General features: G+C 39.7%; 1 protein-coding gene across 1 annotated transcript in view; it reads right to left on the minus strand.

The window, feature by feature from the left end:
- Positions 1-5,243: 5,243 nt before the first annotated feature.
- Positions 5,244-14,422, minus strand: part of GRXCR1 (glutaredoxin and cysteine rich domain containing 1) — a 94,239-nt gene continuing 85,060 nt past the window's right edge. The window contains exon 4 of the mRNA XM_059682660.1: positions 5,244-5,486. Within this exon, the coding sequence (XP_059538643.1) occupies positions 5,307-5,486 (180 nt within the window). The 3' untranslated portion in view covers positions 5,244-5,306. The remainder of the gene's footprint in view (positions 5,487-14,422) is intronic.

Below are 14,422 nucleotides of genomic sequence, written 5' to 3' on the forward strand. Positions count from 1 at the left end.
TAGTCATTTTCAAAGTCATTTTTCTGATTATGTGGGAATCTGGTGGTTTCCAGCACTATTTGTCACAAAGACTTTCCACTGCCCATTGCTTTGAATTGTCATCCTTATTGAAAAACAGTTGACCTTATTGTGTGCACCTACTTCTGTACATTCTATTAGATTCCATTAATCTATTTGTCTATACTTATTTTACTTGTTCAAAATGTTCTTGGATACTCTAGATCAGTGGTTCTCAACCTTAGACCAGTGGTCCTCAACCTTCCTAATGCTGCGACCCTTTAATACAGTTCCTCATGTTGTGGTGACCCCCAATTTCATTGTTACAAATTGAACATAATTAAAGCATAGTGATTAATCACAAAAACAATATGTAATTATGTATGTGTTTTCTGATGGTCTTAGGTGACCCCTGTGAAAGGGTTGTTTAACCCCCAAAGGGGTCGTGACCCACAGGTTGAGAACCACTGCTCTAGATGGTTTGCATTTTCATATAAATTTAGAATTATTGGTCAATTATATAAAACATCTGGTGGGGTTTTAAGATTGCATTGAAACTATAGACATCTTTATAATGTTGTCGCCCAGTCCATAAACATGGTAGCTTGTTCCATGTATTTAGATCTTCTACAATTTCTTGGCAAAATCTGCACTGTAATTTTAAATGTGGAAGTATGACACATCCTATCTAATAAAAGACAAAAAGGGTAATTTACCATACCTTTGCTATGCTTCCCATTGACTAACCAGGGCGATATGCAAATTAATCACCAACAAAGATGGTGGCTAATTTGCATATGTAGGCGCCAAGCGACGGAGCAAAGCCAGCTGGCCCCGGGCAGGAGCAGCGTGGCGAGCGAAGAGCAAAGAGGAAAGCCCACCACACCAGCCCTGCCCCAGGGCCCAAGCGGCAAGTGAAGGGCTAAGCCCCCTGCCCACCGCCCTCGGGGCCAGAGCGGCCAGCGAAAAGGGAAGAGCAAAGCCCCTCCCGGCGAAGAGCGAAGGCCTGAGTTCTGGGCGCCGGAGGAAAACTGGTGCCAGCAGCCAGGGGAAAGGGCCCCTGAGGGGCCCCAGACTGCGAGAGGGCACAGGCTGGCCTGAGGAACCCACCTGAGTGCACAAATTTTTGTGCACCAGGCCTCTAGTCTTTTATAAAATGTATCCCATATATTTGATGTTTTCTGATAGTTTTATAAATGGTATCATTTTAGTTTTATATTCTAAGTGTTTGTTGCTTGTGTATTGTATTTCTAATTTTTGTATAATGACCTTGAATCCAAAAATTTTGCTAAGTTCACTTTGAGGTTCAACAGTTTATAGATTACTTTGGATTTTCTATATTTCAATTACGCTAGTTACAAATAATGAGATTTATTTTTTCCCATGTTTATGACATTTTGGCCCGGCAATTTTTTTTTTCTTGTTTTATTTCACTAGCTAGGACCTCCATCACAAGGTTAAATAAAAGTCATGAAAGTGAACATTTATGCACTCTTCCTGATCTGAGGGGGAAGTATTTAATATTGTATATACATTAAGAATTATGTTAGCTGTAGATTTTCCTATTCACCAAGTTCCTTTCTTTTGCTTGTTTGCGTATTGAGTTTTGTTCTAACAGGTAGTCACATATTAAAAGATAATGATGATATCATGGAAGTTTGGTTTTATGCCTTATAAGGGCAAGTATGTTTTGGGTTTCATTTTGTTTTTTAGCTTTACAACACAGCCCTTAAATTCGGGCCTTACTCTGAAGATGGGCCCCTTCTGAGATTTCAAGGGAACATTCATGCATTTCCTTGTGAAGTCCAAACTAACTTTGCAACACAAACAGCTCCTGAACTCTCTGCTCAACTATTTGGCCTCTTAGTAACTTCTTTCCTCTGCATAATTGAGATTTATAAAAATAAACACATATTTGGGCTTCATTCCCTTTTCTAGCACAAAACTCCTCAAAATGCTTAGAGTTTCCTAAGTTATAAAGGCATAACATTGTCTTTTGTTATGTCAATGAGGGGCTTTTTGGGCCTCACCTAAGGATTAGGGCCCAGAGCCAGGAGAAGCAACCGTGTGATTAGAGGGTTGGAACTTTCAGTCCCACTCTGATCTGGAGGTCAAATCAATTGCCAATAGGCAATGATTCAATAAGTAACATATATATAAGGAAGCCTCCACAAAGCCCCAAAGGGACAGGGTCTGAGCTTCTGGGTTGGTGAACACATGGAAATTCGGGAGAGTGGTGCACCTGGAGAGAGGATGGAAGCTCTGTGCCCTCTCCCCAATCCCTTGCCCTGTGCATCTCTTCCCTCTGGCTGTTCCTGAGTCCTGTCCTTTAACAATAAACCTGCAACTTAGCAAGTAAAATGTTTCTCTGAGTTCTGTGACATCCTCTAACAAATTAATGGAGACTAAGCAGAGAGTTGTGATCTATAGCCACTTGGTTGAAAGCACAGGTAACAAGTGTTTGGGGAGGGAGGGCAGTTTTATAGACTGAGTTCTTTATCTTCAGGTATATAGTGTCAGAACTGAGTTGGATTGTAGGATACCCAGGTGGTGTCCGAGAATTGCTTGGTCTCAGGATATGAGTCTGTATATGTAAGTCAGGAATCAGCCAAGGGTTTGAGTGGAACTGATGGGCAGATTGGGGACTTGTCTTTGGTCTTCTCATTTCTTAGAAGCATTCATTCAATTCAAGGCATGCTGCAGCCCCAAATTCCAACATTTATTTTTTCCAGGAAGAGTGCATGAATGTTTACTTTCATCACTTTTATTTCACATTGTGATGAAGGTCCTAAATAAGGCAAAAAAAAAAAAAAAAAAGTCACAAGATTGAAAAAAAAAAATGAAGCTCATCATCTATACTAATAAAAGGGTAATATGCTAATTATACTGGGAGACCTTCTGGACAAAGCCATGGTGGCGGGGCCAAGGCAGAGGCGGTTAGGGGGGATCTGACCAGGAGGGAGGGCAGTTGGGGGTGATCAGGCCAGCAGGGAGGCAGTTGGGGGCAAGCAGGCTGGAAGGGGGGAACGTTGGGGGCAATCAGGCCAGCAAGGGGGGGGCAGTTGGGGGCTAGAAGGCCAGCGGGGGGGGGGGGGTCAATTGGGTGCAAGCAGGTTGGCAGGCAGAGTGGTTAGGGGCAATCAGGCAGGCAGGCAGTGAGTAGTTAGGAGTCAGCAGACCCGGATTGTGAGAGGGATGTCCCAGATTGGAGAGCGTGCAGGCGAGGCTGAGGGATACCCCCCCCACCTCTGTGCATGAATTTCATGCACCAGGCCACTAGTTTGTAAATAACACAGTTGATATGTAGAATAGCCAAAGAAATCCACAAACTGTTGAACCTCAGAGTGACCTTAACAAAACTGCTGAATTCAAGGTCATTAGACAAAAATTAGAATACAATACACAAGCAACAGACAGACTACAAAACTAAAATAATACAATTTATAACACTATCAGAAAACATCAAGTCCATGGAATACATTTTACAAAAGATGTGTAAGATTTTCACATTGAAAACTACAGTGCATATTCTGCCAAGAAATTATAGAAAATCCAAATATATGAAGAAATCTACCATGTTTATGGATTGCATGACAACATTTTAAAGATGTCTCTAGTTTCAATGCTCTTTCTTCATGAGCTCTATTCGGTGCCAACTGGAAGTGCTCTCAGAGGATAAGCTGGATAAATGTGGGGCTCATTTTGTTTCCCTTTGTCTAGTGATTGAATCCCTCCCTGTATCTTTCCATTTTAGTTGCTTACCAATGGCTTGAGCAGTTTATGTTTTCCTATCTTGTTCATGTAAACATATTATTAGCATATTATTAGTCCGCCATAACTGTTCCACTATTACTAGACTGAAACTTCCCATATTGGATTCTAACAGTTCCTCAACAGAGAAACATACACCTTTCTCTGACCTCAGAGTCTCCACATATGCTATCCTTGACCTTGAAGCACTATCAGGCTCTTTGACTGACTAGTTTCCTATTACCCTTCATGTCTGTTTCATTATCAGTTGCTCAACGGTCTCTTCTTACCATTTCCTAACTCATCCAGGTTGCTCCTTCTGCTATACATTCCCAGAGCACACTGTTTCATTTAGTATTTATAAAACTTATTCTGCTTATAGTTAGTTAATACTTCTTTCCTTCTTACAGAGTAAGTGCCATGAAAGCAGAAATTATACTGAATACTGTGCCTAGATGATTAGGAAGTATTTGGTAAACATAACTTGGTCTAAAACCAAGGTATAAAAATATTTTGATGACATTACAAATATTGTGAAGGTGATTTATTAAAATCATTGATATTGCCGGAACCGGTTTGGCTCAGTGGATAGAGCGTCGGCCTGCGGACTGAGGGGTCCCAGGTTCGATTCCGGTCAGGGGCATGTGCCTGGGTTGCGGGCATATCCCCAGTGTGAGATGTGCAGGAGGCAGCTGATCGATGTTTCTCTCTCATCGATGTTTCTAGCTCTCTATCTCTCTCCCTTCCTCTCTGTAAAAAATCAATAAAATATATTTTAAAAAAAATAAAAAATAAAATAAAATCATTGATAAAGGATTTCATCAGAGTACAGATGTGTGCACAGTTAGGCATCAGCCAATAATTGCAGCAAAATTTCTTCTGTCCCCTTTTCTATCATTGCCTACGATGTGTTCAAACTATATAGTTCTCTGCGTCCAGCTCAAGAGGACAATAATGGCAGCCTTTGTTTGTTTTCCATGACACACAAAGCAGATGCTTGAAAAAAAATAAGTCTGGATAAGTCTTCTGGCAGCTTATTTTTTATCATCACCATGAAATCCATCTGACAGCATTGATTTATCATTAAAATCATCTGCTCCAAGATGTAGTAAAAATGTTGCTGTCTAAGAATAAATATGACCATATTCTTTCCCACTATCCCAGAGCTCTCTTCTCCCATAGAAATATGTTCTATACACCTAGAAAGTTGAATTAATTCATCCATAGGGTGACATTGCATCATCAGATAGATACATTGTGTCTTTTCTTCAGAAAAGCAAACCCATTTAAGGAGTCAAACTTTCGACATGTTGGAATGGTGCTGGGTATTTCCAAATAGAAACCGGGATCTACTAGCACAGGGCTTGGCATGTTGTTAAATCAACATTCATTTGATATCAAATCAAATGGTCACAGTAAACAGTCAAAACAAAGGCACTTATAATAAACAAAGTTTATTGATTAATCCATAAACGTGACCCTTTTTTAAAAAACAAAAAGTAGAAAGCAAATGATTGCCTTGGTTGATAAAACGCGGCTCTCCCTGGCGGAAGCGCTGCCTAACCAGCACAGCTCTTGCAGCGCTGCAGACCGTTCTCATTGCACGCCGTGCACTTCAGGGCTTTGAAAGAGTCTGTGAAGCAGTTTCGAAACACGGACATCTTGCTCCCATGGCACACGGAGCACGGATGAAAGCCAAAGCCTCCACAGGAAGGACACTCGTGTGGATGCTGCACTCTCTGTATAGGGCGGCAGGAGGACAACAGAGAACAGAAAATGTGTTAGCGTGGACAACTCGTCAGCCTCCCTGTCCCTCTGTACTGTTGATGCTCATAAAAATACTACTGGCGTAATATAGCTATGCACTGGGAAAGCTAGATGAGGTTTCCTTCGCTGCCCCATGGATGGCCATCGATAGCAGGAGCTTAATTTATAAAACTTGGTGCATTTTTGGTCAAAGGGCACACACTTAGAGAAACCCATCATATAAAACCACATATTTACAAACCAAACAATGCAGAAGATGGTGATTTGCATTAAAGGGAAATACGGCAACTTTCTCTCTAGTGTCTCTGAACAGTTTTGTGGTTGTGTTTATAGACTACTATCAATAACAGTTGAGTCTGGAAACTCCGAAAACTAAAAGCTGACGTGCAGAGGAGCCACTACCTCCTGGGGGCCCCAGGTTATAGTGCCCATTTGAATATGTTTGTTTTTTTAAAAAGCACTTTCAATGCATTATTATATAGAAACTTCCCTGGCCTCTCCTTTCACACATATACTATAGACACCTCCGTAAAGCAGATAATTCAAGCAATGTTTTCCTCATTTTATATTTGAAAAAAGTCATAAAAATTTTAGGATGTTTCCCCAAGTCTGTATAATTTCTCATGGTTGCTATCAGCCTTTCTACCTCAAGGAAAGATAAAGAACCCTGGCAGTAGGATGAAAATAACTAGCCAGTGTGTGGAGGATAACATTTTGAAAATGATCCATACGCATTTCTATTTGCTGTTTTGCACGTGTAACCTTTGCTGGAGTTCACTGGTGGCCTCTGTCAGCTGGGGACAGGTTAGGAGCCATTATAAAATGAAGATATAGAAAAAAGTGAGTGAAAACCAAGCTTCTGACTTGCAAAATAGGAATCTGCAGCAATGTTTGAAAGTGAAGTATTAAAACAAGAATAATGGCTAATGCTGAGAAATGTGGATACTCACACAGACACACACACACACACACACACACACACACACACACACACAGGACATACTTACACATACATACAACTTTTCTCTGGAGCATCACAATTGCACAATAAAAGTCACCAAAAAATCTGACTGAAAAAACATGCCTGACTAAGTGTGTTTAACCCACCATTTCCCCAGCACAAACTACTATATGAACCCTTTTTTCAAGAAACAACTGTAATTTGTTCATATGTTCTACCTTGTGGAAGGTACTTTGGGAAACAACCATTAAGAACATGGTTGCCTTAAAATTTATATATTCTCAGACCAGTTTTCAGATATGAATTTTCTGCAAGATTCATGTGCAATTACCATTTGACTTAGCTATTATATCAAGATGGAAAAGCCATGTAATAGCTCATTTTTATTAGCACAGAATTACTTCGATGGAAAGTAATGGCTGTCAACCCGAGTGACATAAACAAGGAACTTTGTCGAGTTTGTAGAGATTCAAAGCTCTTCCATAAGTCAGGTCAAATAAATTTCCTAAAATAAAATTAATTTATAAATATTAAAAGCTAAATTGTCATTTTAAAGGGAATCACAGATGGACAAAGGCCACCCCAAAATAATGTCATCAGAATCCACGCCGTGCTATTCTGAGATCTGTCTTTTACTCAAAGGGTTGTTGAGAGGATTCAATGAGTTAATTCATGAAAAATGAATAGGATATTGCCTGGCACATAGTAACCACCGAATAAAGTTAGTCATTGTTATTTCATTAATAAATCCTTATTTGAAGGGATTTGTATTAACTGCTGCCTCCAACTAAATTGCTTGTAGTCACATGATACAGCCATTGTCTATCGTTTTTAAAGTCACTTTATTTAAATACTTCTATACTTAGTCTTTTGGTTTCAGGTCTTAAGGGAGAATAAATATATTTCTATACATGTGTGAATTCTGATGTCTCAGAGCACAGTGTTGGAAAATTATAAGGCCACTTCCATTCCTAAGAAAAATTAGTTGTTTCAGCCATAAACTTGGAAAGAATGGCTTATATAGCCTGCAGAGTTTATATCCAGTGCTCACACCAACCTCATTTTATAAATGAGGAAATAAAGCCTCTGAATGAGTAAAAAAATGTTCAGGGTACAGGGGGTCAGAAAACTAAAAACTGAAGCACTCTCTTCAAGAGCAAAAGTCATTGTTCCTTCTATTTAGCAGTAGTTTCAACCTTATTTACATCCATTTTCCCCAAATACTACATTACATATGATTCCCAAATGTAAAACAGTTAAGAGGATAAATGCTATGACTAAAGCAGAATAGGGTGAGGGGTGGAGGTGGGTCTTGAGACTATTCACTAAGCTTCCCCAGCACTCCATTAGCCTCCAGGAATCCCATTCCTGTATATTCTCCTCCACTTGGTCTTCTAATAGAGATAAACAATCCAGTCATGCCCAGCCATCTCCTTCAAAGAGCACTTTTGTTGCACTGGAACGTTGGCTCCATCTCAAAGAGCTTCTTATAAAGAAAATAAGCTGGCTTATATTAAACTAAAGACCCAGTGCACCTGTGGGGTCCCTCGGTCTGGCCTGCGGGATCAGGTAGAAACCGGCTCTCTGACAGCCCCCAAGGTGTCCTGGATTGCGAGAAGGTGCAAGCCAGACCCAGGGACCCCACCGGTGCAAGATCGGGGCTGGGGAGGAACATGGGGGGGTTGGCCAGCTGGAAAGGGACCGCAGGAGGGCTCCAGGGCGTGTCTGGCCCATCTCACTCAGTCCTGATCGTCAGGACCCCAGCAGCAAGCTAACCTACTAGCCAGAGTATCTGCCCTCTGGTTGTCAGTGCACATCATAGTGAGTGGTTGAGTGGCCTTAGCATATCATTAGCATATTATGCTTTGATTGGTTGAATGGATGACTGGATGACCAGACACTTAGCATATTAGGCTTTTAATATATAGGATGCTCCCGTGTCCTAAATCCAGCACCTCCACAGTTTTGCCCTCAGGGGAAAATGCAAAATGAGCTAAGAAATTTCCCAAAACTTAGACAATATTCCAGCTTGGAGGAAGGAGAAATAACTGAAGTTAACATTAGTCATTATTAGCAACAATACAGACTTCCATTTCAATGAAGAGGTCTACTTCAGGACTTTGACCTTCAAGCAACTAACGAATCTAGGGTAACTTTTCAGTGTCCTGGTGCCCAGCAGAGTGAGAATCCATGCAGACTTAGTTGAGAATAGCACTCAGAGCACAGAATCTATAGAATGTCACTCCTCTAAATAGTGGTTCGGGTAGAAGCATGCCTCTTTGGAGTACAATTCAATTTTTTAAAAAGTGAAAAAGTATTTTTTTTTCCATCTCTTTCTGTTCACATATTCTTGCTTAAGGACTTTTAAAAAATACTTAGTTGTTCATCCCACAAATATGTTGAGTGTCTACTGCAGTGGTTCTCAACCTTCTGGCCCTTTAAATACAGTTCCTCATGTTGTGACCCAACCATAAAATTATTTTCGTTGCTACTTCATAACTATAATGTTGCTACTGTTATGAATCGTAATGTAAATATCTGATATGCAGGATGGTCTTAGGCCAAAGGGGTCGAAACCCACAGGTTGAGAACCGCTGGTCTACCGCCAGGTACTGTGCAATGCATTAGGGATACAGTTGTGAAACAGACACTTCCCTGTTCTATAAAAGATAGCGCTTAGCCCCAACCTTAGATCTTTGAAGAAGTCCACTCCATACTGCAGTCATCTGAGTTGAAGCAACAGGAACTCCCAAATCTCTTATAAAGGTCCAAGGGACAAAGATACAAGCGCGGAGTTCATAAATGATAATCAAATGGATTTTTTGGTAGCAAAACTCAAATTTCAAAAATAAAAAAGGCTTTGCTGCTATCTACTATAGAAATAGGGTGCTAAGTTCAGTAATCTTCAATATCAAGAAATAAGTACACTTCTTATTCTTAACTTCAGATCATCTAATCCTATTCCAGAAGAGCTTGAAAGTCCCGTAAGCATTCAACCAAAGAGGAAGCAACTTATCTGAGTCTCTGTGACAACAAACCTCATCATTCAGATTGTCTATGAAGCAGACTTAATCCATGCAACAAATTGTCAAAGAGTGCACACTTGGCGTGTAATCATCTCTGCATGATTCAGCTTCGTCCCTGTATTTTGCTTGAAACTATATTCAACATTTCATCTCAGCAAATGCTTATTAAGTAGCTAATAAGCACCTCTCTGTCTGACCATGCTGCTAATGAATAGTTAGCAGAATAGAGATGGAAGCATCATCAATTAGCAGAGTTGCGAAAGAAGGCACTGAACAAAATGCAGACACAGGAAATTTGTAGCTTATGATACTCAATGGATAAGCCTGAATGTATGAGTCTGATTCTTGAACCCAGTGGGATAAACTGCCATAAACCTACTTAAAAAGATGTTCGGATTTCAGAGAGCAGCAGACTGAACACATGGCCTGGTTTCCCCAGTGAGTAGGTGGTGCTCTGAGACCATAGTCTCTGAACAGGCTGTGGCCATCTCCCCATGGGGAGGGGCCATCATCTGGAACGGTGCTTCTCCTGGGAGGGTGAGGACAAGCTTTGACAGCTCAGATGTCTTGTACAGACAGCCTGGGCCTTTCCAGCATCCTCCGTGGTGTGTTGCTGGCCATCTTACCTCTGTTCTATGTGAACAGCAAATGAGTCGTCCCCACCCAGCCTTCAGGGAAGAATCAGGCAGAAAATGGACACTATGCTGGCAATCTTACTAGAAATGACAACAAAATGTTTGCTCACGTCTTCAAAAAAAAAAAAATAGCAAGGCAAACACTTACTTAGATCTTCTCAACCAACTGAGAGCTTTAACCCAGTATCTGCCAGTACAAGGTGTTTGCTGAGACACCTCGGGCTCCCGTTCGTTCTCTGTGTGGACACCAGCAGGGTCAGGGAAAGTCTTACCTCTTTGCTTCTAATCTATAGCCTGTTTATTAATATAAATAAATACATAAATATAGTAATAAATCAATTTTACCTTAAAAATTTTGTTTTTATTCATCTTTTTTTTTTGCCCAAGGATTCTCCTACATTAAAATAACGATTTTTTTTTTCATCTTTTTCATCAATGAACTGCTTTGCCTTCTCAAAAAAACAAACCCCACCTTGGATGCAAAAGGATGCAACTCAAAAATATTTACTGGGTGCCCATTATTTGCAAGCCCTGTTCTAGGCACTAACAGTGAAGAACAAAACAACGTAGACAAGGCTCTGTGTCCATGTGGGGCTCATAGTCTGTGGGGAGGACCCCTTTTCTCAGGCGCAGACCTTGTATTGGTACAGCCAGCCTTATTGAACTCAAGTCTCATACCAGCTGTCACCATATTTCACTTGCTTCTGTTGCCTTTGGCCAGCTCTTTATGTTAGAGGCCACTGACAATTTTCATTAATGAATCAGACCCACTCATCTTTCCAGAGCAATTTTTACTCAGGAGAGATGGATGCTAAGATTTGGGGACCAGAAAACTTGAAATTATTTGCTGACACTTTCTGATGGCCCAGCTGCAACTGCTAGCATCCTTCCTCATCATCACCTGGGATTAGCGGGGCCTGAATTACCAGGACCAAGACAGTCAAGTCTGCTATGTAGCACACAAGTATCAGCAAATTAAAACTGAACAGAATCTGTCTGATTTCTCTCTAAAGTTACCACCAATTTACATATCTTCCATGATGCACCACAAGTCTCAGAACCCAGTGTTAAAACCATCTGTTCCCAGGACTTAATACTGTATCTACCTCCCAGTTAACTTCGCACCTGGGCCTTGGGTCCTGCCACTATGGTCATGTTTCTCAGAAACCTAGATGACAATTCAAGAGTGATGAGAGCATAGATTCGTGGTTAATATCATGGGCTTTGGAGTCAGGCTGAGTGGAATCATAAATTGAACCTTGTCTAAGGTCTTATGCAAGTGATTCAACCTTCGGTGACTCAGTTACTTTGCTGGCAAAATAGGGATAATATTAGAATCCACCTTGCAGAGTTGTTGTGAGGTTTCAGAGACTTAATATATAAAATACCAAGAATATTACTTACTACAGAGTAAAGACTCCAACGCTGCCTACCTCATGAACGTTTAACTCCTGCTCCATTGCCAAAAGCCAACCAGAAGAATGCAATGGGTTTGGATCTGAATCTTGCAACTCTTATTCACTTTGTTTGGCTCCTCCAACTGATTCTCCAGAGCCAGTCTCTTTTTTTGGGTTAGTTTGTCTTAAACCTCAGCCCCTTTCATAGACAAAGCCCACCAGGGCTTTCTCAAATGGCTTCAAATTCTCTACCAGTTTGGTTATATGGGCAAAGCAGCCCAACAGAGCTATAGCACCTTAAAACTCCTATAACATTAGAAGCCAGTACCATCCCATTCTTTTTAACATCAAAAACAGCCTTCAATATCTGTGCCTTGTTTATGTCATCCGTAGAATGGAGACACACTTAATGAAGATAACAAAATCTTCTTTCCAAAATATTTTGAGCTGAGAGAGATAAGTTACGTTAATATAGCTTGGTGCTATTAATAAGTTGTAGAATTAAAGAATTACAGACTCAAAGAAATAAAAGCCCATAAATAGCTAAGTCAGTCATCAATCTTTAAGAAGAGTAATGAGGGAGATTCACCTTGTAAGAACCTGAAAGTTTTTATTAAACCACAAAAAGAAAGACAGTATGATTTGGTATAAGAAACAACATATCAGTGGAAGTTACTATAGAGCTCAAAGACCCAAGTATAAATGGGGGTTTATTATAATATAAAATCAACACAACAGAGCAATAATTTAGTAGATGAATTTAGAAGCTGGATCATCATATGTTAAGAAAAGGGAATTGGATTTTATATGAATGAAAGACCTATATGTGAATAATAAAGTTAATATAAGAAAACATGAGGCAATATTTTTCTGACCTTAAGGTGGAAGGGTGTTTCATAAGTAAAAATTCAAAAGCACAAAACATAAGGAAAAATGATGGTTTGATTATATTAGAGAATTTCTGTTGCATGAACAATACCACGAAAGAAGCTGAACAAAGGGAAGAAAACATTGCAATGACTAAAAGCAACAAAAATTTAACATCTAGAATATAGAAGGACTTTCCAAAAAAATCAACCACAAAAAGCAAGTCCAAGACATTTAATAGGCAAGGTATAAGAATGCACAATTTACAGAAGAAATGGTAAAAAAAAAAAAATAAAAAAAAATCTAATAAGTATACAATGAAATGTCCAAACTCAGTGGTAATCAGAAATCATAAATTAAAAAAATAAATCAATATAGCTCAATAAAGCAATTTGCCTATTACCCTGGAAAAAAATTAGACAATTGTAAGTTAGAGAACAGTGTAACTTAATTATCAAGAAGCAGGAACATACTAAACCTCTTTCTCTACAGGAGGAGGTGTTGAATGGTGCAACCATTCCAGAAAGCCATCTGGCACTTCCTGGAAAACTAAGTCTATGCATCAGCTCGGAAGCAGCAATTTCTACTCCAGGGAAACCCACAGGGAACATGCTCAGGACTGTTCCTTGCAGCACTGTTTGTTTGATGGAAGGAGTTGGGGGATATCGGGGTGCCCATCAGTGGACAAGAGGGTAGATAAGAAAATAGTAGGTGGGCTTCATAGAGTTACACAATCCAAAACAGGAGCTATTAGCCACATGTGGCATTTAAACTTAAATTTAAATCAAGAATAATTAATAAAATTAAAAATTTAAGTCCTCAGTCGCACTAGCCACACTTTGAGTGTTAGATAACCACATGCAGCAATGGCCACTATTTTAGATGCCACAGATATAAACATTTCCATCACCGAAGAAAGTTCTATTGGAGCACTGTTGTCCTGAAGAACTACACAGCACTTAGAAGAAATAGGCTAAATGTTCACACAGCAATATAGATGGTACTGAAAAACATAGTGCCTAGAGAAAATAATATGGCACAAAATTACATATATTTCATAACATATATTTCATTAAATTTACATAAGTTTAAAAAGTGCACATAAAATAATATACATTAACCAACTTAATTCACATAAATAAAAAAATACATATTCACCCAAATTAATGGTTCCATGCAGGTGGAGTAGGATATAGGTACCAAGGGAAAGAAATTAGCTCTGCCCATAGAGATTTTCAAAAGGAGTGTTAAACTACCAAATGCATGCCCTCATTGTTTGTCCTTCTGAGAAGGTCACAATATGAAACATGATATGAATAAAACCAAGGGGCACAGAGTTCATTTGGGACATGAATGAAATACTCAAAGAAAAGTCATACAAAAATCAAAATACTTTGAAAAGCACCCAACAAAAAAAAGAGGGTCAGAGGAATTCAGAGGTGGGAGAGATGGGGAATGATTTGGGGAAGAAGTGATGTTGCAGATGGGCCTCGAGGACCGTGGAGGGAAAGGAGGAATTGGAACAAGAGCATTCCGGGCAGACAGAACAGCTTGCACAAAGGAATGGCAGTAATAATGCACAAAGAGTTCTTTGTTTTAACTGAAGTGGAAGGAATGGTAGACAATGAAAAACAAGGTCAGCAAAGGAGACTAGACCAGGATAAGCTGGTAGGGGCATACACACTCGATTCCAGGTAAACAGACAGCTTAGTTCACCTGGAAACACCTAGGCTCATGTTTGCTATCCCAGAAAATTATAAACCCCCTTTTGCACTCTCAAAGTCTCCCAGTTTCCATGGTAAATACATGGTCTCCCAACATATAGAGAAAAGCAAGCTTAGCAGAGGAGGATTAGGGACTTTCTGGTTGCATACTGACCTGATACATTGCATATTTGAATAAGTATTTCTCTGATGCTGTAATAATCAGTATAGGAACAAAATTTAAATGTGCACTTTATAGAAATAAATTTTTGTAATATTTAAAAATGATCCATGAGAAAAATAAAATCATTTACATGAA

Source organism: Myotis daubentonii, chromosome 1 (genome assembly GCF_963259705.1).
Source record: "Myotis daubentonii chromosome 1, mMyoDau2.1, whole genome shotgun sequence".
In the NCBI taxonomy this organism is placed as follows: Eukaryota; Metazoa; Chordata; class Mammalia; order Chiroptera; family Vespertilionidae; genus Myotis; species Myotis daubentonii.